The 24,574-nt window shown below is 37.8% G+C and overlaps 1 protein-coding gene across 1 annotated transcript; it reads left to right on the top strand.

Moving 5' to 3' along the window:
* Window positions 1-20,262: 20,262 nt before the first annotated feature.
* Window positions 20,263-21,786, top strand: LOC145632358 (uncharacterized). The gene is made up of 3 exons (XM_081684717.1): window positions 20,263-20,432; window positions 20,610-20,695; window positions 21,158-21,786. The coding sequence occupies exons 1-3, from the start codon at window positions 20,263-20,265 to the stop codon at window positions 21,784-21,786; spliced, it is 885 nt and encodes a 294-aa protein (XP_081540843.1).
* Window positions 21,787-24,574: the final 2,788 nt, after the last annotated feature.

The following is a 24,574-nucleotide window of genomic DNA, read 5'->3' as shown; positions in this document are numbered from 1 at the left end:
CCTGCTCACCTTCCAAGAGTTGTTGATATTTACCCAATTAGGTATGAATTTGAAGTCTTTCTTAAGTGGTGCCTAGAATCTTCCCCTCTAGGGTCCTTCAACCCGCCTTGTATCTGACCAGCTCTTCATGTTCTTGATCCAAAACCCATAATTGACCTAGATGGAACGATATGTCCCCTAGACATTATTCCAGTCCGCTTATGTGTACGAACGTATCGATGCATTCCAAATATTTAAAGTTCCCTCTTTCCCACACGTGCTTCATCTCTGGTCATCCTTTTATACCGAGACTAATTTGCTTCCTAGGTACCATAAAGTTGATTTTACCGTATTAACAAAGAACCTTGGTCCATACGCTGTTAAGGCTCCATGTGCCACCTTACCCGAAGACACCATAACAGTCTGTTGGAATGTCCGCGGTCTTGCTAGACCTTCTTTTGTTGACAACTTTCGTTTATTATATGAGAAACACAGGCCTAGTATTATTGTAGTGTTGTTGGAGACTAGGCAAAGCTTTTAGAATACTGTGATTTTGGTTCAAATGCTCCATATGCCATGCCGCTTTGCCTTTAGTTCACCAAAGGGGATGTGTGGTGGTGTAGTTGTCTTGTGGCTGGAGGACAAGATTTGTGTTGAACAAAAGCGGACTTATTGTGATTTTGTGAAAATGGATATGTGCTTCAAGGTAAGGGTTTGTGTTTGAATATTAATTTTAGTTAAACTTATATTGTCAATTGCAATATTTTGCTTCCTAACAATCTATATTTAATTCTTGCACAGGGTCATGTTCATACCAGAAAACGATTGTTCGAAGACTGAGGACTATGGCCGAATCAAACTCCTACTTCTATGATGAAATGCTTCCGTGGAATATAATTTTAGTAACTTAAATATTAAGCAAACTTCTATTATGAATTATAATATGCGTCCTTACGTGTGGTAAAACTAGTATTAAGTATGTTTTAATAGTCTATGGCATTTCTTAGTACCAATGTATTCCCTAGTATTTCGTTATTTAAATACATTGCAAATTATCTGCTTCTTAATTTAAACCAAATACCATACTAATATTATCATAATAACACTTACATTGTAGTACATAATAACATAATAACATAGTTTACAAGTTAATTTTTTTTTTTGAAAATACATTCGTTACAGTGAACCCTATCATCCAAGTTAAAAACACAAAGAAGATTATCATTCGATTTATAGTTGCGATATTTTTAAGGCGATCACTTAGCATCTTTGTGTCTTCCCTTGACAGTCGCATTTGAACTTTCAACTCATTTATATCTTGAGCAAGTCCTTTGTTTATCGATTTATACCTGGCCAATTTCAGTTGTAATCTACCCAGCTTTGTTTCTATGTCCAACACAGGTTTTGCTTCGTCTTCCACCCAAGCAAAAAATTTGCAGTCCTTAGATTCATCCTGTTAATGAATTAAAACAAACTACATTATATTAAGTGAAAACCAATCCTCTCGTAACAACTGGGTAAAATTGATACATCACATACTAAACCTGCCAATAGGGACATCCGTGAAATTTTTGCCACGCATTTGGACCCTTTTTTGCCATTGATATGTTAGCCGGAATGCCATGGTCACAAGTGATTTGCTTGACAATGGAGGACGATGTACTTGACATAGAACTCATTTTTATTTTGGTTAATATTTGCTCAAATAATTTCCTACAACACTTTAGAAACTAGAGTACTCTATCTAATAAATAGATGACATGTGACCCCTTAGTCAACCCTAGGAGACTCTTGGGATTAATTATTGTAATAATCATTTTTTCCCTTTATCAATTATAGTTGTAACGATTCCTTTTAAAAAAAATCATTACACAATAACATTTTACCCAGTTGTTTTGGCGTAATTTTATTTTTAATTAAGGTTGAATATAATTTTGTGTGTAATTGAACAACATTTAAGATCCATTATCTATTAGCGTATCGTAAAACCTCCAATCCGTTCTATTCAACAACACATTCTAATGTGGCGATATTCAAATTGAACATAACTTTTCTATTAGTCTTTTTAATGCCCTTTTGTAAATGACTTAAAATAGTTCATTTTCTCAAACACAACAAGAGTCTGTTTACCACTTTGTTTAGTTACTCCATTACTAATTCTGAGCTTAGGTTGAAAACAAATTTTGTTTTTGTTAATCCATGCATTCTATCTTGTTTTAGCAAACACAGAAATGTTTTTTTTCCAAATAACATAAATACGTTACGCGTAACGTATTTGTATGCACATTAATGGGTATTTACATAATTTCAAAACGATTTACTCACACTTACTAAACCATAATTTCGATTACTAAACCACAAGTTGTAATCCAATTAATACTCCATGTTATGGCTACATCCTACATAATTGCGGAATGCATGCCCTGATTAATAAACTATATATTATATACATATATAGTAATTCCAAATGCGTGAAATGCAATGATAAGATCCAATGGAACCTACATTGTTGACAACCGAGCCAAATAGATAAGCCAACCATCAAATCCTGTGAAAGGCCTATACACATGGATAACCCTTTCAAATAGATTTCCAACTGCATATTTTAAGCCCAATTCCGAGCCAAAACGAAGAAGTTATGATCAAAACCCTATTATTCTCAAAACCCTAATCTCTCTACTTCTCTTACTATCATACTACTTTTCCCTCTTTCTTCCTAACTACTCTTCAACCCTAATCCATCCATTGAAGCTCTTGAAGGTACAAAGAAGAAAGAAAGTCCATAAACACATTAAATGGAGATTTAACATAAAAGAAGAACGGTTAGTTTCCTAAGCACTTAAATAAATCACTTTTCCTTTATTGTTTAAATAAGTTTAATTGAATAAATAGTGTTGTTTGATCACTTTAAACAAACTTTTAATTAATTAATTCACATAGTATTCTTTTGTTAATCAAGAAAAGAATTTGATAATTAATTGTTGTTTTATCACTTAAGATAAGGCGAATATTGTTTATTTTGTTCTTTTCACGAATATTGATTAAACAAAGAATAACGACTTTTGCAATGTGATAGAGGAATAAACGAGTCGTTAATTGTCTATCCCAAAATCAAACACAATTTATATTATCCTAAACCAACCTAATACAAGTATAAGGCAAGTATAGGGTCGAACACAAAGGAGTGAGTCGGTATTAACTATAGCCTAAGTCAAGCTATTTCGAAGATTGTAGTGAGAAAATGGTTGGTATTATGGTAACAAAATTAGACTAATCAAGTAATTCAAGAAACTAAATACTAGGGATATAGGTTCCACATGCAAGTTCAATAATCATGCTAATTGATAGTTCATTCGCTTGATTCAAGCATTGCAAAGGACAAACAATAGTAGCAATCAAGATAGTTCAAGAGCTATCTTCTAGAGGCCAAGATAGCTTAGGGGTCACTATGAATGGCTAATCAAGGAAATTCACAATCAAACTCAATCAATTAAAGCAATTCTAAAATTGATGGTTCATGTCATTAAGAATTGCAATGCAATCTAGATTAATCTTATAGGCTGATCATTCCCAATCTAAATAATCACATGCAAAAATATGTCAACCAATTTAATTGCAACAATTCAATCAATCAAAGAACATCAACTAGCACAAATTATCAATCAAGCATGCTTCCCCTTCTCCCTAGCAACTAATCTACTCACTAATCATGGTGTAACTCAAGAACAAATCACTAGAAATAGCATTGATCATCATTCTAAATCAAAATCAAGAGAAAACAATATAAACTACAATATCCAATTCAAATCCAAGCAAATCAAACAATCAAACATGAAACTAAAACAAACAATTAAAGAGATGAACTAGAAAAGAGATTCTCACTAACATTAATGATTGAAAATGAAGAAATCCAAGCACAATTGATCCAATGTTGAAATACAAATCCAATACCAAGAACTTCTCTCTAACTTCTCTCTCTAAAACTAAGCTAATGAAAATTATCTAAAAGTTATTTTAAAAAAGGAATTACAAGTGTATTTATAGCCAAAGAAGGAAAACAGAATCCCCGCTCCATCTCTAGTAAACCCCGCGCCCTCGGGGAAATGGGTTCACCAATAAATTAGTGGTGTTTTTGGCTCTTTAGAGCCACTTTTATTACTAATTAGTGTTTTCTAGTTTTTTTTGTATATTTGGTTGACTTTTGTAGGGATTTGCACTTTTGGATCATTTTCCCGAGATATTATGGAGCAATTACGAGCATTGGAGAAGCACGACCAGTTTTTATAGCCCAGGGCCGGTTAGAGCCATCAAACCAGTGATTAAGGGGTCGGTATATGTGATACCGGGGCATTTGGACCGAGTATTCAAGACCCAAAGAGGAAATCCGGATTGACCCGAAGAATTGGAGCCTAATCGGAGTCCAAAGAGTGGCCCAAGAGTGCCGCCCGGCCAAAGAAGCTCCCGCCCAAAGGCGCGCCCGGCCGGCCGGGGGAAGTAAATTCGGCGCCTTAGTTTGGTCCATGATAAGGGTCCAATAATGGTGTAGTTGGATGGGGTTTGAAAAGACCTTTTCAATGATATATTATAAGCCCAATTCCGATGAATAATGAAGAAGTTATGGCAAAAATACTAAACTGGGTCCGATTTGGTTTTTATATGCGGCCCAATGATCTAGAGGAGGGCCTATTATTAATTATCATTCCTAAATTATTAGGATTGATTATAGTCTTTTAGAATGGAGTTAGGATTGATAATTATGTTTTAAAGAGTTTGAAATTGAATAAAACTACTCCTTTTAAGAATCCTTGTTTAGTACGAAGTGGAATATATTGAGATTTTATTTTCGTGCCTCATAATATTTATAAAAATTTTATATGGTTGGATAGATATTGAAATTATCTTTCCAATGATATATTATAATATTAAATCTGAGTTATAACGAAAAAGATATGAATGAGACATGAAACTCTATCCAAAATTGACACCCTTCCACTATTTCGGCCATATAATTTTATCTACAAAATATTTTGATGTGATTCAAATTGGGATAGAAAGTAGACTTCAAGAGCTTTCCAACAACATATTATATGCCTTATTAAAACTTCCGGATCAAAAGATATGATAAAAACAAAAACGCGTGAAACTGATTATTAGCGCGTGACGCTAAGCATTAGCACCTGACACTAAGGCTTGGCGCCTGGCGCTAACTTTCAGCGCCTGGCGCTAATTTCCAACGTTGACGCTAATCAATTTTTATGCGCGTCAGAACTCTGTTTCAATTTTCTATCTTTTTTGGCTGATTTTCTCTATAAATAGTCTTCTAAAAACTCCGTTTTCATTCACCAATTCTCTCTCTTTCTAAACCAACTCTCATCAAGATTTTCTTGATTACTCTCTCTCTATTTTCTAAACTAGCTTTCTTACAAATACAAAATTCCGCATTCGCAAGACTTAGACACACCTAGCCATATTCGAAGTTGTCTTCGCCCTAGACGTGAAAGGTTTAATTTCTGAGGGTTTGGTCCCAAATCTCTCTTTTAATTATTTAATTTAATTATTTTATATTTTTCCTTGAAGTTACTAATGCGTGTATTTTGTTATTAGAAAGAGGTACGAGGCATCCAAGTAAGTTCTTTAATGGTTTTTTATTGATGTTATTATGTAGAAATCATGCTTAGTTTGTTATTATGATTCCTATTATTATGTTTAGGGTAAATTTAATATCATGTATGATTAAAAGTATGATGCCTTTTATTTTCATCCTAATATTCATGATTGTTAGTATCATGTTAGGGTTAAAGCTTTGATTTTTATTGTTTAGTGACATGCTAGGGTTTGTTATTAATCTTGTTAGTATCATGCCTAGGATCTTGCTATTAGTATACTTTAACATGATTATTTTCATTATTATTTTTGTGATTATTATTATTTATTATTATGTTGCTTGATTTATTGTTATTGCTTGATCACACCTTTTATGCATGTTTAAAGGGAATTTGTACTTGGAATCACGCTTAATAAGATAATTAATAATCTTCTTTAGGGTTAATTTGATTATAATTCAAGTGATCGCCAATAATAGATTTGTTTGTGCATTAATATTCTACCCACATAGATCAAATAGGTTTAGGGTAACTTATTGATTGCATGTTAGTCAGAAACGCACATGAATACGATTAGAATAAAGTAGAGGCCTATTATTAAGGCAGGTTCAATCTCTTTTAGGTTGGATTTGTTCTTCATCCCCGAATTACCAGTCATGGTTCCGACCTATTGGAGTTGACGATCTCCTGGATCGTTAAGGGGTGTAACCTTCACCTCGTGAACGGTTTACAAGTTCCTAATACTTGTTGGCGACTCTTTTGCTCTATCTTCTTTCCCTTTGGACGCCACCGTACTTTAGTGTATGATCACAGTGGGGTTCAAGTTTGGGATTAATGCTTGAAATATTCCCTACCGTTTTGGCGACTCCACTGGGGAGGATTTCTATTTTAATTCCTGAAATTTATTTCGGCAATGATTTAGAATGAGTGGATGAGACTCGAAAAGTTCTAAGTATTTCATGTGCGTAATTTTTATTAACATTATTGTCATATGCATAAAAAAGATCGCATTGGAAAGACCATCCGTAATGAGTTAAAAAAATAGGATTTTTACACGTAGGAAATTTGAGGAATATCTTTCAAAACTAGGATCGAAATAATGCTGCGCGAAACTGGAAATTTTATCGAGCACAGAAAGTTGCTGCGGCATGTAGGAACTAGCGTCGGGAAACAAAGTCTAGCGCCACTTATTTGGCGTTAGCGCTAGGTGACAGCTTCTGTCGCCAGGCGCTAAAGCCAAATTGCGGCGTCGGCCTCTGTTTGCTGGCGCCAAGTTCTTCCAATACCGAGCTAGAAAAATGCGTTATATTTTTGACCAGTTTTTAGCACTGTTTGCTCGATCCTACTTCCTGATTGAGTTTTTCTCACTTTTCTGAAACCCATATGTGTTCTACATATGGACATAACCCTCTGGGAAATCATGCTCCATCTACCTGATTGAACGCTCTGAGCAACAAAGGGTACATCCGAGAATGTGGAATTCACCAAACCATGGAAGCGAGTTTTTTTTTTAAATTCGCGGTGTCCCATCTACTTGCGCCAACCCTTCACGGTTAGGCTTCCACGCGGTGCATCCGGACAATTAACCATGGACCCTCTTTGACTAACCCATATCCCGAACTTTAGAGAACTAGAGTCATGGTTAGGTTGCAAACTAATTGCATCATATTGTGCCTACTTGACTAATTGTGCATTATTTGTTGTGCATACTCTATGTGTTTTTTCCTAACCGTTTGGTTTGACTCGTGATTAAGCCTAAATAAACTAATTAATAACTAAAGGACTTTGCTTAATTAATTGACTAATTAATTAGAGCTAATAAATATGCCTAAAATCGAGTCACAGTTCCTTTAAGTGAACCCGGATTTTTATTCCTGTATACTGCACAAACGTCAACTTGTTTTGGTCATAGATGGAGGTATACGAAGAATTACGAGTTCTGTAACCTATGGATCTGTAGCCCCGAGTTTTATCTTTAATGTGGCGTTGGTTTCATCCCAATCAAAGTCACAGATAAAAAGTTATGACTAAAATACCACAGCCTGCCCAGTTTAATGCATTTACGTGAGGTCTTAACTTAGTCTTTGTTCGAGTCTAGTCACATAGTCTAGCCACATGGTCATGACACGAGTCTTAACATGTTACCTACACTCACTAGTCTTAGCACACACTTTGAGTATATGTCACCAGGACCATGTCTTAGGTTCATGCATGAGTTAGTTTTTTTCCGTCATTTGAGTTGGGGGTACATTCTATTCCTAATTTTTTCATATCTCTCCACCCACATCACCTTTCCATTTTCTACATGATCCCTTCATATCACAACCTTCATTCTTCCTACCTTCTTTCATCTATGCATGTTGAATAGAGTTGAGTCAAATAATTAACAATGAATATCCCTAATTTCCTTTTCCACAGTACTTGGTCAAGGAGAGAAGGGCGATTAATCAAAGACAACACCTTTGTTCAAGTCTTACTTTTTGATAAACCGATCCGTCCAAAGAGGAAAGCTAGGACAATAATGGAAACTCAAGAAGAAGTCAATGAGCTCAGGAACCAACTGGTTACCGTGACTGAGGCGTTAAAGGCTTTAAACCTCAAAATTGATGACCCTATGAAGCAACAACAAATGAACCTTATGCAAGAAAGCTTGTGCAAGCTATCTAGTGACTATAAATTTCAGGGAATAAGTTCACAAGGGGTCTCGCTGGATAAGGAACTTCTTCCGCTTAAGTTCAATGCCAACGACATCCCAAAATACAAGGCAACAGATAACCCTTATCTTCACTTAAGAGCCTTTGAAACTATAATGAGCATTAAGGGGATCGATAGGAAAGTCTTTCATTCCTTGTTTTCTTTATCTCTTGAAACCGTTTGTCAACAATGTTTCTTTTCCCTTGACAAAGAGAAAACCTCTTCTTGGGAGTCGATAACAAACGCTTTCATAGATAGATATAAGTGCAACATTCAAGACGAAACAGACCACATACAACTTGAGATGTTAAAACAAAAAGAAAACGAAGGGTTCACTTCTTTCTTCAACATATGAAGGGAAACTTCCGCTAACATGGTTAAGGTTCCTACCGAAAAAGAATCTGTGAGGGTGTTTATCAAGAATCTCCACGGGAAGTATTCAAAGCACTTAAAATACCAACACAATTTGAATACTTTCAAGGCTGTGTATAATATAGGCATTGACATTGAAGATGACCTTCTGAAAGATAATAGTGCGAGAGGAAAGAAGAACGGCCATCCTTCTTCTTCCTCTCCCATTAATGAGGTCATGCTACGAACGCCTCTAAATCACGAATCCAAAGGTAAAAAAGAGTGTTCACTCCACTTGGTATGAGTTATGAAACAGCTTTTGAGAAGCTACATCACAAAGGACTAGTCATGCCCATAGGGCCCATCAAAGATCCAGTTCCAGAAGCCAGGCCACCCAAGTGGAACCCTAATAAGCACTGCAAATATCACCAAGGAAAGGGTCACGACACTGAGGAGTGTTGGAAAATCAATGAAGCTATTCAAGATCTGATCGATGACTATAAAACATCCGAGGTTCTAGCCATTGAAGAATATCAAACATCCTTCGATCCATCACTTCTTATCACACCTGTAGGTGAGCCCATGATCGAGACATCTTATATAACCTCTCTCGATGAAGTGGCCATAATTGAGGAGGATGAGAGTCTTTTCTTAGATAATACCAGGGAAGACTCGTCAAGTCTAAAAGAGGATGTTCGAAAACTGCAAGATACTGTTGCCATGCTCTTGAATGTGGTAGAAGGACTAGCAAATCGGGTGATGGTTATTGAACAAAATTCTCGCCAAGGATTTAATGAAGAACTCAATACTCCTAAGCCACAGGCAAAACGGACCATTGGAGAATACACATAAATAGGATGACTTACGATGAAGCTTTTGACTATCTTCACGATCAAGGTGTCATTCACCCCATTGGTCCCAGTCAAGACCCTCCGCCTGAAAAACGGTTTCCTAATTGGGATCCAAATTCTTATTGTCGATACCATAGAGGTCGTGGTCACACCACCGAAGTATGTCTCGCCCTCAAAGATCGTGTTCAAGATCTCATTGATTCAAATCTCCATCATGTTCCCCCGCGCGACAAGAAGGCCAAGATCAGTAACAATAACAACAGTGGCTGTAAAGGAAAGAAGAACGACTATCCTTCTTCTTCCGAAAACACCTACTCTAGTAACAATATTGGTACTTTCGACCTTAATGAAATCTTAGCCATGGATAATCAAGGATTTAGAAAGCAACTAAGAAAGGATTTCACCCCTATTGGAATTAGCTACGATGACGCTTTCGATCGACTCCATGCAAAGGGACTCATTACTCCTATTGGACCCATTCAAGATCCCCCACTTGAGAAGAGATTGCCTAGTTGGAACCCAAATGTACGCTGCAGGTACCATCAAGGTAGGGGTCATACTACTGAGAGCTGTTGGAAGCTAAAGGAAGCAATCCAATATTTGATCGACAATAACGGGCTTCCAATACCTCCAGTCGGCAAGAACACCAAGTGATGATAAGCCAAGGGACAAGACGCAAGCTTCAACGACAAGATTTCATGATCTTTTTTTCTATTTTTTATTTACCCTTTCCCCAATAAGTCTAGCATAGACACCTTTTTATTCTCCTTAGATTTATTTTGTAGGATCATTATTTCTTTTCCTTTAATAAATATGAGAATTTATTTTCTTGCATATGATCATTGCATTGCATTGCAAAAAAAAAAAAAATAGTTGAGTTAAGCACTAGGTATACTAATGATTTGAGGCACCCCTTATAGCCACATCATATTACCTTTCACCCTTCAAATATGCAATCCTTTTTTGGTAAACCACTTAGAGCCTCGTCTAACGATAGACCCTTCATTTTTCAACCCATATCTACCTAACATTGGGATGGGATTGTGTGCAACTTATGCAATTTAAAAAAAAAAAATGCTTGAGTGACATCAAAAGATTAAAATAGCAAATAATAATAATAATAATAATAATAATAATAATAATAATAATAATAATAATAATAATAATAATAATAATAATAATAATAATAATAATAATAATAATAATAATAATAATAATAATAAAAGTGTACAAAAGGGCAAGTGTTCCAATGTCTTTGACATGAACATGTCTTTGATATGAACACGTCTCAGATTGCATCTCTTATCGAGTGCTCGGTACCGTGCCTGAGAAACATGAATGCCAAGTGACTGATAGACCACATGATCGGGATTTCCCACACTTATAAAAATGAAATAAATGCTAAAGCAAAAGAAAGAGCTAAAAAAGAGTAGAAAACCTCAAGCATGAAAATACAAATATTCAAAAGCAAGGTTGCACACCTTGGGGGCTTATCGAGGGTCTTGAGCCTTTATCCCCTTCTTCTATAACCTTTAGCCTAACCACATTACAACCTTTAAACAGACCTTTTTGAGGTATACACACACTTGTGCGAGGTTCGGCTAGATCTACGTTCAGCATGATTCCTAACGGATACGTAGGCAACCTCACATCGAGGTGCGACCGTAATAAAAATGCATTCATATTTACATTCACACACTCACACCGTGATCATATCAAGGGATTCCCTGTGCTCATCCCTATTCATTTAGAGCTAGACTTGGGGGCTTGATCCTTACATCATTAGCCGACCTAGCCTAAAGAGTCACCATCATTTGACTCTTCTTGAAATAATATTTTCCCACACACTTAGCCCTTGCGGCCTAACTTTAGTGTCACTTTCACACACTACACAGATACATGACCAAATACACGTTCCCTTAGGAACCCTTTATCATGAAATCTTAACACAACGTTGAAGCATGTATTGTCATATCAAAATCACTCATCAATCATAATCATCATTGCATCACAAAGTATGAAGTGCGTAGCCTCCGCGCCTAAGTTACCTAAATACTTTCATTATCGAGTCAACTAGGATAGTCTAAGATGTTACAATCCTTGTACTCTAAGAAACAACATTTGACTAAGCTCATTCAACATGCACCTTCAAAAACTTCACTTCGATTCTTTTTCGCGTCTTTCTTTTTTTGGTCACATTGAATCAACACTATGCACACACGGGTCATGAGTCACACGTGTCATTTCGCTTCGAGTCGAGTCAACCCCGAGTCAATCACAGTGAATAAAGTTTATACCTTGAGTCATGTCAAATCAATGAGTCAAGTAACGCTAAACCTTAGGTCAACCCTAGGATAATTAAAGAAATTGGCAAAGATATAAATACAGGTGCAGTAGAATAGGGAAGACCCTACTCCAGCACCAGATGAAAACATCTAGCGTCTGGCAACAGTTTTTAGCGTCTGGCGACAGAGTCAATTCTTGGTGCCAGAGATATTTCAGCAGCGATAGGGCTCGAAGCCTCTCAGAAAGGTGATTTCGACCTCATACATCAATTTCAGGTTCCTTGGTACGCCAGTTAGCCCCTATAAGCAATTTTACATGATTAAGTAGTCGGTTTGATTACAATCGCAATAAGTGATCGACCTGACAAAAGATCGTCTCACTTAGCTTAAAGCGCCTAAGTATTGGCTCACCGCAGAGACACTGACGTACTAGTTCATAAACAATAGAGACACCGACATAATGGTTCAAAAGCAGCAAACCGCCGACGTACTGGCATAATGGAAACAAAGTTCAAGCGAGCTTTAAAGATCGACAAGCGTTGGTCTTCGGAAATTTTTCTTCGGAATATTATCGCAAAAAACATTTAAGTATTTAAGCTCTTTGTTCAGAGACGCGTGGACATATCATCAAAAGCTCTTTTGTTCAGAGACGCGTGGACAGGAATTTCGAAGCTCTTTTGTTCAGAGACGCGTGAACATTTCTTTCAAGCTCTTTTTCTCAGAGACGCGTGGGCATCCTATTATCAAGCTCTTTGTTCAGAGACGCGTGGACATATCATCAAGCTCTTTTGCTCCAGAGACGCGTGGGCATATCATTCAAAAGCTCTTTGTTCAGAGACGCGTGAACATATTCAAAAGCTCTTTTTTCAGAGACGCGTGAACATATTCAAAAGCTCTTTGTTCAGAGACGCGTGAACATATTCAAAAGCTGTTTGTTTAGAGACGAGTGAACATCGAAACAGCAAGATGGCGTTCCCTATATTGTGGAGAGTTGTCACAAAAAACTGAAGGTAATTTCAAGCAAAGTTGTCTTATATCGTGTTCCCTAAGATGTGGAAGATGGTCATAAAGCGGAAGAGGATCGTTTCAAGCGAAGCAATCTTCTATAGTGTTCCCTGGTTTGCGGAAGATTATCATGGCGGAATTGGAAGCGGTTACATGCGTAGCGGTTTTCAAGCAGGATGGCATTCTCTAGCTTGCAGGAGGTCATCAAAACAACAAGGATACAATAGCAAATCGGTTACTTTAAGAGGCGTGTGCTCGACGGTGCAAGATACACGTTTCTTGAATCTTTTATCCGTTTAACTAACGCTAGTTTGCAGGTATCGGCGTTACAAGAGTGATTTAAGATCACAGAACGTTCTGAATCATTCTTCGTCCCTATCAATACTTTGACTTTCGTTTTTGAAACTTGCGTTTCTCCAAACTCAGTCAAAGTGGGGGCTTTTGTAGACACCCATTTGTGTCTCTCTTAAACCAAACCCAGTTATGAATACCTTTTACGTCATTTGATTATCAAACAAAGCGAAAGTGTGAAAAGTCTAGTGATGAGGGTGTTTTTATTAAAATATCTCTTCTTTCTGTTTTTGAAAATATTTCATTTCTTACCTTATTTTTGAAAAACGTGCATTCTAGTTTAGTTTAGTCCATGATAAGGGTCCAATAATGGTGTAGTTGGATGGGGTTTGAAAAGACCTTTCCAATGATATATTATAAGCCCAATTCTGATGAATAATGAGGAAATTATGGCAAAAATACTAAGCTGGGCCCGATTTGGTTTTTATATGCGGCCCAATGATATAGAAGAGGGCCTATTATTAATTATCATTCCTAAACTATTAGGATTTATTATAGTCTTTTAGAATACTCTAGAAGGTTCTCTTAAATCCTAATGGAGTTCGGATTGATAACTATGTTTAAAAGAGTTTGATATTGAATAAAACTACTCCTTTTGAGAATCCTTGTTTTGTACGAAGTGGAATATATTCAGATTTTATTTTCGTGCCTCATAATATGTATCCAAATTTTACATGGTTGGATAGATCTTCAAATTATCTTTCCAATGATATATTATAATATTAAATCCGAGTTATAACGAAAAAGATATGAATGAGACATGAAATCTATCCAAAATTGACACCCTTCTACTATTTCGGCCATATCCTTTTATCTACAAAAGATTTTAATCTGATTCAAATTGGGTTAAAAAGTAGACTTGAATATCTTTCCAACGACATATTATATGCCTTATTTAAACTTTTGGATCAAAAGATATGATAAAAACAAAAACGCCTGAAACTGATTATTAGCGCCTGGCACTAAGGCTTGGCGCCTGGCGCTAACTTTCAACGCCTGGCGCTAATTGTCAGCTTCGACGCTAATCAAGTTTTATGTGCGTCAGAACTCTGTTTCGATTTTCTATCTTTTTTGGCTGATTTTCTCTATAAATAATCTTCTAAAAACTCCGTTTTCATTCACTAATTCTCTCTCTTTCTAAACCAACTCTCATCAAGATTTTCTTGATTACTCTCTCTATCTTTTCTAAACTAGCTTTCTTACAAATACAAAATTCCGCATTCGCAAGACTTAGACACACCTAGCCATATTCGAAGTTGCCTTCGCCCTAGACGTGAAAGGGTTAATTTATGAGGGTTTGGTCCCAAATCTCTTTTTCAATTATTTAATTTAATTGTTTTATATTTTCCTTGAAGTTACTAATGCGTGTATTTTGTTATTAGAAAGAGGTACGAGGCATCTAATACGTGCTTTAATGGTTTTTATTGATGTTATTATGTAGAAATCATGCTTAGGTTGTTATTATGATTCCTAGTATTATGTCTAGGGTAAATTTAATATAAAGTATGATTAAAAGTATGATGCCTTTTATTTTATTCCTAATATTCATGATTGTTAGTATCATGTTAGGGTTAAAGCTTTGATTTTTATTGTTTAGTGACATGCTAGGGTTTGTTATTAATCTTGTTAGTATCATGCCTAGGATCTTGCTATTATTATACTTTAACATGATTATTTTCATTATTATTTTTGTGATTATTATTATTTATTATTATGTTGCTTGATTTATTGTTATTTCTTGATCACACCTTTTATGCATGTTTAAAGGGAATTTGTACTTGTAATCACGCTTAATAAGATAATTAATAATCTTGTTTAGGGTTACATTGATTATAATTCAAGTGATCGACAATAATAGATCTGTTTGTGCATTAATATTCAACCAACATAGATCAAACAGGTTAAGGGTAACTTATTGATTGCATGTTAGTCAGAAAGCGCACATGAATACGATCAGAATAAAGTAGAGGCCTATTATTAAGGCAGGTTCAATATGTTTTAGGTAGGATTTGTACCTTCATCCCCGAACTACCAGTCATGGTTCCAGACGTATTGGAGTTGACGATCTCCTGGATCGTTAAGGGGTGTAACCTTCACCTCGTGAACGGTTTACAAGTTCCTAAAACTTGTTGGCGACTCTTTTGCTCTATCTTCTTTCCCTTTGGACGCCACCGTACTTTAGTGTATGATCATAGTGGGGTTCAAGCTAGGGGTAGTGCTTGAAATATTTCCTACACATACTGCCGCAGAAATTCATTGTTGAGCTGCAGACGGGTCCACCTGATCATCGCCCCCCTCATCTTCTTCATCTTAGTCCAAAGGAACCTCGTGCGCCTAAGTCGGGATGGGGTGACCAGGTTCTGGAAGCTCAACATGCGCCCAGGATTCGAATGACTCTGGCTCTGGCTCGCCCTTCTCCCTGAAATATACAACTTCCTCTGTATATTTGTGAGCCAGTGCCCTGACGCCATAATCCTTGTTTGGATACAAAACGTTCCAGGCAGTCTTCAACCGGGTGTCGTTGTCAGCCTCACTCTCGGCAACCAGGCGCTCTTGTTCCACCTCTAAATTTCCCTTGAAGTTCAACTCCGCCTAGGTCGCTGCCTCCTCTAGCCCCTTGACCTTGGCCTTGAGGTCGACCCTCTCTTGGGAGACCCCCTTGAGAGAGTCCAGCTCCGTCTTGGCCTTGTTAAGCTCCTCCTTCGGCTTTTTAAGCTTCGTCTCAGCATCCCCGGCTTTCTGCTTGAACGCCTCCAGGTCCTTCTCGAGCTGATCAATCTTCGACTCCTGCGTCATCACTGTGGCTTTAGTCTCAAGTTCATTTATTGTACAAGAGTATAGAGCAACGTTTTCAACATCTCTGGCTGATTTGTTGGCTCTCTTTACCTCTTCCCGCTTGCGGGAGTATGGACGTTTGAGACTGTCTACCCGCAAAAGAGCCTGCATAGAACGAATGCGGTTAGATCTGCAGGCGGGATAATACTTGAAGTTCACTTATGTTACTTTCTTACACCTAACCTCAGCTAGAAGGGATAGAATGCGTTCCAGATTGAACGTCTCTATCCCAGGGATGTTGTCTTTGTCCCTCTCTCGGACGGCGTCAATCATAGCCTTGGCATGCTTCTTAACGTCTGGCTAGCGGGGAAAGACATCTGCACCACAATCAACATTTAATGAGTGCAAAATACAGGCGGCACTAACCTGTTGCCGACCGTCTGAGGAAGAAGTCTGTTGGGAGTGGGATTTCAATCGCAAAGGCCACCCTTACTCAGGCGGGGACTCAAATGGGTTAGCCTTACCTTAAGAGACGGCCTGGCGAGAGCCAACCGCAACCGCTGCAACCCCACTTCCAATGGACAAGGGGTTGACGAGGTCAAGGTCAAAGTCGCCATCTACCTCCCGCATCCTTCCCCCAAGGCGCATTTGGGTTTTCTCGGCTTTGGCTCCAGGAGTCTGGGAGGAGCCAGTCTTTTTCTTGTAGGGGGTAGAGGCGGAGTCATCCCTAGCCCGTTTGAGAGTCTTCTCAAACGTTTTTGGGATTTCGCCTCCCTGCAAAGTGGATGGAAGTTAGTCATGCATCCGGAAATAAAGCTTGGAAGTTAAAGTAAAGTGGGGTCAGGCGTCTTACCTTGGCCCTGATAGCAGCCACCTGCTTTTCTGCCAGATCTCTGCGGATGGCGGCGGAGGACCTCTTGGGTGTCTTCTCGTCTGGGAGCATGGCTAAAGCTTCCTCTGCAAAAAAGAGCAAAAAACATCAGTAATTGCCAATTTGGCGCGGAAGTACCCCAGACGGTCTTAAGGTCAGGCGCATACGTTTGGTGAACATTGTGCTGAGCCCGCAGGCGGATAAAAAGGCCTTGTCTCTGAACCAGGCACTTTTTGGAATCCAGTTCTTTGGAACCTTTATTTTTTCCCTGGTTGACAAGGTAGCATCTTCAAGACCAAAAAAGTTGTTCAATTATTTTGTTGTAATCCTCATCCGGAATCCGAGGAAGATAACACTTCCGGCCCAGAAGGTCGGGCTTCTTATTGTACTGGTGTAGTTCAAAATTTTCTCGCCGGCTAGGCGCAGACAGTAAGTAGAAGCGGTGCTTCCAAACGTTGAACTTGGACACCTTGTCCAAGGTCATCATGTACTTAGGGAGGGTGGTCAATGTGTACCACGCCCTCCAGCCGCCTGGGTTACGACTCAAGTAATGCATATGGGCAAAGGCCTCCCAGCTGGGATGCAGCCCTTGGAACTCACAGGCGGCAACATACCCAAGAATGTTAGCCCAAGAATTGGGGGTAAGTTGCCAGACTCCCAGGCCATAGCCACTTAGAATTGCCTTCACCGCCTCGTGAAGTGGAAATATTAGCCCAACTAGGAACGCCGCCTTATAACAGCCAAAGTAGGCATTGGCGTTCCTCTCGTCATCTTTCCAAGAGACGGTGCCTTCTGCAGGCGGAACCCGGATGGTATAATTTCCGGCTAGGGGGCGCATGAGTTTGAAGTTTTCCAAGTCTTTGTCCATGTTTGCCGTGTCTTTGGCAGAGACGTGGATTTGGAAGGAGTCGTCCTTCTCACTCCATTTTTTCCTCTCCTCCACCTCACTATCCTCAAGCGGCGACATAGGCTCAACACTGCTCTCGGAGCTAGAGGCGGAGCTTTCCCCGGATGACCCCTCATCTTGCGAGAAGGGCATAGAGATGGCCTCCTCACCTTCTCCCTGATCGCACTCATCAAGGAATGAATCCCCAGGGGTTGAAGGGGCACCCGGGGGAGACCTCTTAGCGGCCGTCTAGTTTTCCCTACTTGACGTCTCCCCCTCAGGCGGTTGCCCGCCTGAGCCCTCGCTCCTATAGTTAGGATCTCTTGTCGTCTGCATTGTCATAGCCATTGTGTCCTGCACAGACACATAGATGGTCGGATTCCAAGCATAAGGGTGGTTCCAACACCCTAAGGCGGCACTCCCAGTCCTAGACTCAACCGTACCAGGTGACCGGCTGGACTCTTACCTAGGTTGTGCCGTGTGTGTTGGTGATGCATCCATTTATTGCAAAGAATATATACAAGCAGGAAAAAATGAAAAGAGCTGAGAGAGACAGAGGTGGTACCTTTAAGAGTTGATATCTGAAGGTTAGGCGGAACCGTCTGGGGCAGGCGGAAATGAGCTTGATTGCTAGCACTTGACTCAGACGTGAAAGCAGGCTCTCTCTCTCTAAAGTTTATCTCTCTTAATTTTTTTTGGAAACGTACAAAAAATGAGGGTAAACGGCTACATATAGGGGGTAAATTCAGGGGTATCTCCGTAATTTCTGCAGAAGGTGAACAGTCAAAAGTTGGTGGTAAAATCACCCCCAATGGAAGAGTGACACCTGTCACAGATGCCACGTCACATCTGTGAGGGGCAAATGTTGGGGTAATTTTACCCTAACACGTGGTCTAGTCAGAATGTGACACGTGTCACCTTAGGGTTATTCCAAATAGGACCAATCCCTGTTTGACACGTGTCATTCCAAAGAAATGGGAAAAAAGGGCGGCCTTCATGGCCTAAATCCCGAGAAAGCCGCAAAGCGACGCAGCCCACCAATGATTAGGGCTTGATGACCTAATCAGGGGCACAATTCCCGAGGACCCTATAAATAGGGAGATTTCCTCCTTTTGAAGGTATATTTAACCATTTATTACATAGTTTACTCTTTGATAAAGACATCCTGAGCTTTGAATCCGAGCAGATCCCTACCTAAATTTCCGCACCTTTTTACTCCTACTCAAGTTACTAACTTGATCGTCGGAGGCGGAGCTCCAACCACCTGGGGTCTTCGTTGTTTTGCAGGTACAGCTCACGCGTGGACCACACTTTGTGATGTAACTCTCCCGAGGGACAAAAACACCCAAAACACTATGTGTTATGTTATACCATCTTTTTATGTAATTCTCATTCATGGGATTATTAGTTAATAAGCTTATTTTGTTTTTATTGTTAATTTTATATTTTATGTATATAATGCAGGTGCATCTAATGGAAAGAGCAATAGAGTGCAAAAGATTTCCTGTAGAGGGTATTGTGCATTTAAGTTGCAAATAAGGAAAGGAAAATATTTACTGCTCTCTGCACAATTGCTGCAGCAATATATAGTTGACATTTATGTAAAACTAGAAAACACAAGACTGGATTTTTTCCTTTGAAATAAGGCTGCTATTTGTGCTAATCTTAATCAAGGAATTCTTGATTATTTAGAAAGCGGAGAAAAAAATTCTGCAAATACGGGTCATTATGTCATATTACCCCCTTCTTTTTTAGGTGGTCCTAGAGATTTACAGAGCAGATACTTGAATGCAATAACTTTGGTGCAGCAGTTTGGAAAACAAGATTTGTTCATAACTATTACATGTAATCATAATTGGCCAGAGATCAAACAAGAAATCGCTGCTGGAGAGCTTGCTCAAAATAGGCCAGATTTTGTTCCAAGGGTTTCCATGCAAAGCTAATTGCTCTTAAGAAGCAAATCATGGAGGAAATTTTTTTTGGAGAAGTTGCTGCATTGATATATGTTGTTGAGTTTAAAAAACGTGGGCTTGCTCATGCTCATATTTTATTAATATTGGCTCCCGGTTATAAGATTAAAGATACAGGAGCTTTTGATAATTTTGTAACTGCAGAGATCCCTTCAACAATAAATCCTCACTTAAGGCAAGCAGTGCTCTCTCACATGATGCATGACTCTTGTGGGAAGGCAAATCTTGAATGCTCTTGTATGAAACATAAGGGTCAAATGGGTGTCTGTAAGTATGGATATCAAAAACCATATGTAGCTGAGACAACTAGCCATGAGGATGGGTATCCTATGTATAGAAGGCGCGATACTGGAGAAACAGTAATGATTCGGAAGAAGCCTATGGATAACTGATGGGTCATTCCATATAATCCCCATTTGTTAGCACTATTTGATTGCCACGTGAATGTTGAAGTGTGTTCTACAATTCGGGATGTAAAATATCTCTATAAGTATGTCTATAAGGGGCATGATCGTATTTCTTTCAATGTTTCTTCTGTAGATAATCTGAAACCTAGAGATGAAATAGAGCAATTCCAATAAGGACGTTGGGTTTCTCCTTGTGAAGCTGCCTGGCGTTTATTCAGTTTTGGGCTATTCGAAATGTTACCACCAGTGTTGCCTCTTCAAATCCATCTTCCTAATTTTCAAACTATCCAATTTAGGCCAAGTGAAAGTCTAGGTTCTGTTGTAAATGACAGCAAGAGGCATAAAACTGCTCTGACAGAATTCTTTGCAATGAATGATGCAAATCCAGATAGACCGCAATATTTGTATTCAGAATACTCAGAGCATTTTTTTTAAAGCATCTGCAAAAACTTGGACTAGGCATGAGACTAAAAAAAGGTCATTGGTAGGATAACATTTGTATCCCCATCTTAAGCTGAGCGCTATTATCTGCGCCTTTTGCTTGCAAATGTTCGTGGCCTTAAGTCTTTTGAAGATCTTAGGAATGTTGATGGTTACATTCATGCAGCTTACCAAGAAGCTGTTGTCAAGCTTGGTCTTATAGTTGAAGATGACGCTGTGGAAAAATGTATGTTAGAGGCTTCTGAAACTCTTATGCCTAGGGCTTTAAGACGTCTATTTGTAACTATACTTATTATTTGCAATCCTTACAATCGACTTGCTCTTTAGAACAAATTCTATCCTCAGCTTTCTAAGTGATTCTTTAAGCCACGCTGGTAAAGTTCAGCAGTTAACAATCCCTTCCGTTGAGTAGTTTTTAGAGGAAATAGGAAAAACTTTTGTTGAATTTGGGCTTGATTGTCTAATCCATGAGACAGATGATGAAATAAGAAGGACTTGAGATATTGTTAACGCCTTAGATTCACTAATACTTGATATGTATAAGGAAGCATGCTTAAGCCTCAATCCAAAACAACAAGATGCTTTTGACTCTATTATGGATCATGTTACGACAGGACAACATGTGCATTTTTTTGTTGACGGGCCTGGGGGACAGGGAAAACTTACCTATATTGTACACTTTATGCAGCCACAAGGGCAATGGGTAAAATTGTACTGCCTACTGCTACATCAGGCATAGCAACTTCCAACATAGTCACTGATAGAATACCACATTCCCGATTTAAGATTCCAATCAATCTTGCTATTTCAGCCTCTTGTTATGTTCCTAAGAAAAGTAGTTTTGCAGCTTTGCTAAAAGAAACGTCTTTAATAATTTGGGATGAAGCTTCAATGGCAAAGAAGGAGAATATTGAAGCTGTGGATGTTCTTTTGCGTGATATGTGTTCAACGTCTATACCTTTTAGTAGGAAAGTTATTGTTTTCAGAGAAGATTTTAGGCAAGTATTGCCTGTTGTTCCATGGAAATCACAAAGTGAGGCCATCAAAGCAAGTTCAGTTTCTTCCTCTCTTTGGAACCAATTTCAGAGATTCAGGCTCACTGACAATATGAGACCAAGGACTGATGGCCAATTTGCAAATTTTTTGCTTGCCATGGGCAATGGTCAGCTGCAAACTACAGAAATTGAACAAATTCAGGTGCCTAGGCACATAATAGAGCCCTTTGATGAATCTAAGGATGTTGTAGATGGTCGTATTGATTTTGTTTTCCCAGAAATAAAAATGGCAAACTGCAATGAAGGCATATTTGTTGATTGAGCAATCTTAACTCCTCTCAACGCTATTGTAGATGACATAAACTCTTGCCTAATTGATCAGTTCCTCAGGGAATTTGTTACATATAAATAATACAATTTATTGCTTGATGATACATGAAGTATTTATCCAACTGAGTTATTAAATACTCTTTCTCTTAGCGGTATGAGTCCACACGAATTAGTGCTAAGCAAAATTGTCCTGTTATTTTACTAAGAAACCTTGCTGCTGCATTAGGTCTCTATAATGGCACTCGTATGCTATGTAAGCATTTTTACCCTAATATAATTAAGTGTGCCATAATAACTGGCTATTATGCAGGAGAGAATGTTTTCATTCCACCAATAAACCTACGGTCATCTGAGATACTTCACTATCCATTCAAGTTTCAAAGAAAATAATTTCCTATTAAGCTCAGTTTTGCTATGACCATCAACAAGGCTTAAGGACAGACTCTATCACAAGTTAGCCTCTATCTAGACAACCCTTGTTTCTAACATGGGCAACTCTATATAGGTCTATCCAGGGCTCAGACATCGGCTCAACTTAAAGTTTTATCTAAGCCTACAACAGATCAGGTTTCAGCAACAACGGTCAGAAAAGAATTCATCATTCTTGAAGAGGCAGGCATCATATAGGGACAACCTGCATACAAGCATATTATACCCTCACTTCCTCCTTCACACTTGTTTTACCATGCTGGTTAATATTCAAATTTCAGCTGTAATGACCCTATTCTTTAATATTTGGGGCCGGTTGCAAAAGATGGTTGATAAAAAAGAAATGTTTGGCTGCATATTTTGGAAGATTATGAAATTTAGCTTGAATATTTCGGAAGATTCTAAATTTTGGCTTGGATATTTTGAAAGATTTTGGATTTTGGCTTGAATTTTTTGGCACAAATAAAACAAAATGTTTCCTAAATATAACTTATCCATGTTGGTAAGCATGTGCTTATGAATGCTCCTACTATTCAAAGCCTCAACTATATTATTTTCATAAAGAATTTAACATATTTATAAAACTATACTATTTGCAGCTAATGATGCAGTGAATATTATCTTTATCACATGTTCCTCAAGTGAAATCCGAATTTTGGCACACGATGGTTACCAAGTATGAGTTGGCAACAATGAAGTGATTAGAAATTCTTAATTATTATTGGCTTTAAGACATGTCAACAACAAAATGACTCAGTGATCAAAAGTCTATTAGAAGCTAAGCCATCAACAATATTCCAGGGATAGTGTGGGATAAAAATGATGGATGATCAACAATCTGCTTCATTTTATTATCAACTCATCTATTATACTTCTTGAAAATATGTATAACCTCTAATTTGTATGTATTTGTATAAAGCAATCAATTCTCAATGTGTAACAGAACAACTTTTGCTCATTCTTAACTGATTAGCAGCACAAGACTTCCCCTAATGCTTGCTCATTCCTTAAATTAAGGCTTATACATGATTACTATTAAAATTTTGAAGCTAAATAGCTGTACACATTTTGTTTGCAGGTTCAGTATGCTATGCAAATATCAAGATATCACATAGTTTTGTTATTTGGAAGACTTTTAATTGCTTAGTCAAGTTGAAGAAAGTCTTTACTAAATAATGGTTGTCCATTTGGTAAGCATATATTTCTCAATACTATTACTATTAATACCTTAAACTGTGATATATCCTTGCTGAGTTTAATATATGTATCAAACTATACTATTTGCATATAGCTATGTCCTTTATGTTTGTATCTTTCTCAGAGTCTTTTGAATGGAGCTATAAATGCATCATTATGAAGTAATTTCTCACAAGGTTTTTCATGGAGTAAGATTCTTGCAAAGACTATGACTGCAGCTCAATATCAATGCATCATCATGATAACAACAAGAATTGACTGAATAGGGCATTTTGATTCCATGCAAAGCAGAGAACCACTTTGTATAACAAGACTACATCAAGCTCCTTCATTAAAATAATTGAAATTTCATAATGCCTTATTATGGAGTAGCCTATTTGTAACATGACATATCCTCTATAAATGAAGAGTTAATATATTTAAAGCAATGATCCTTTGATACAACAACTGATGTAAACTCTTTGTTATAATATTTTAATTCCTATGCAATTAATGGAAAAGAGTATTGTTTTGCTTATTCATTTTAAATATAGTAGCTGTCTTCAATTTTTGAATATAGAGTAAATGAAATTGAAATTTTCCGCTCCGCTTGTAGCTGTCCTCAATTTTTTTGTTGTGACAGTCCTTGTAGGGAATAATTTCAAGCATCCCATACTTGAGCTCGACTGTGATCTTAGACTTAAGCATGGTGGCGTCCAAAGGGAAAGAAGCTAGAGTAAAAGAATCGCCAATAAGTTTTAGGAACTTGTAAATCGTTCACAGGGTGAAGGTTACAACCCTTCACGATCCATGAGATTACTAACTCTATAGTGGTCTAGAACCATGACTAGATATTCGGGGATGAAGGTACAAATCCAACCTAAAAGAGATTAAACCTGCCCTAAAAATAGGCCTGTACTTTATAATTCTCATATTCATGTGTGCTTTCTGACTAACATACAATCAATATATTAATCCTTAACCTGTTTAATCTATGTTGGTTAAATATTAATGCACAAATAAATCTATTATTGGCGATCACTTAAATTATAACCATATTAGCCTAAACAAGATTATTAACTATCTAATTAAGCGTGATTAAAAATACAAATTCCCTTTAAACCTGCAAGAGAGGGCGTGATCAAGCAATAACCATAATAATATCAAGTAACAAT

Source organism: Chenopodium album, chromosome 1, assembly GCF_948465745.1.
Source record: "Chenopodium album chromosome 1, dcCheAlbu1.1, whole genome shotgun sequence".
Classification (NCBI taxonomy): Eukaryota; Viridiplantae; Streptophyta; class Magnoliopsida; order Caryophyllales; family Amaranthaceae; genus Chenopodium; species Chenopodium album.
This window is presented reverse-complemented; position numbering and strand designations above follow the sequence as displayed.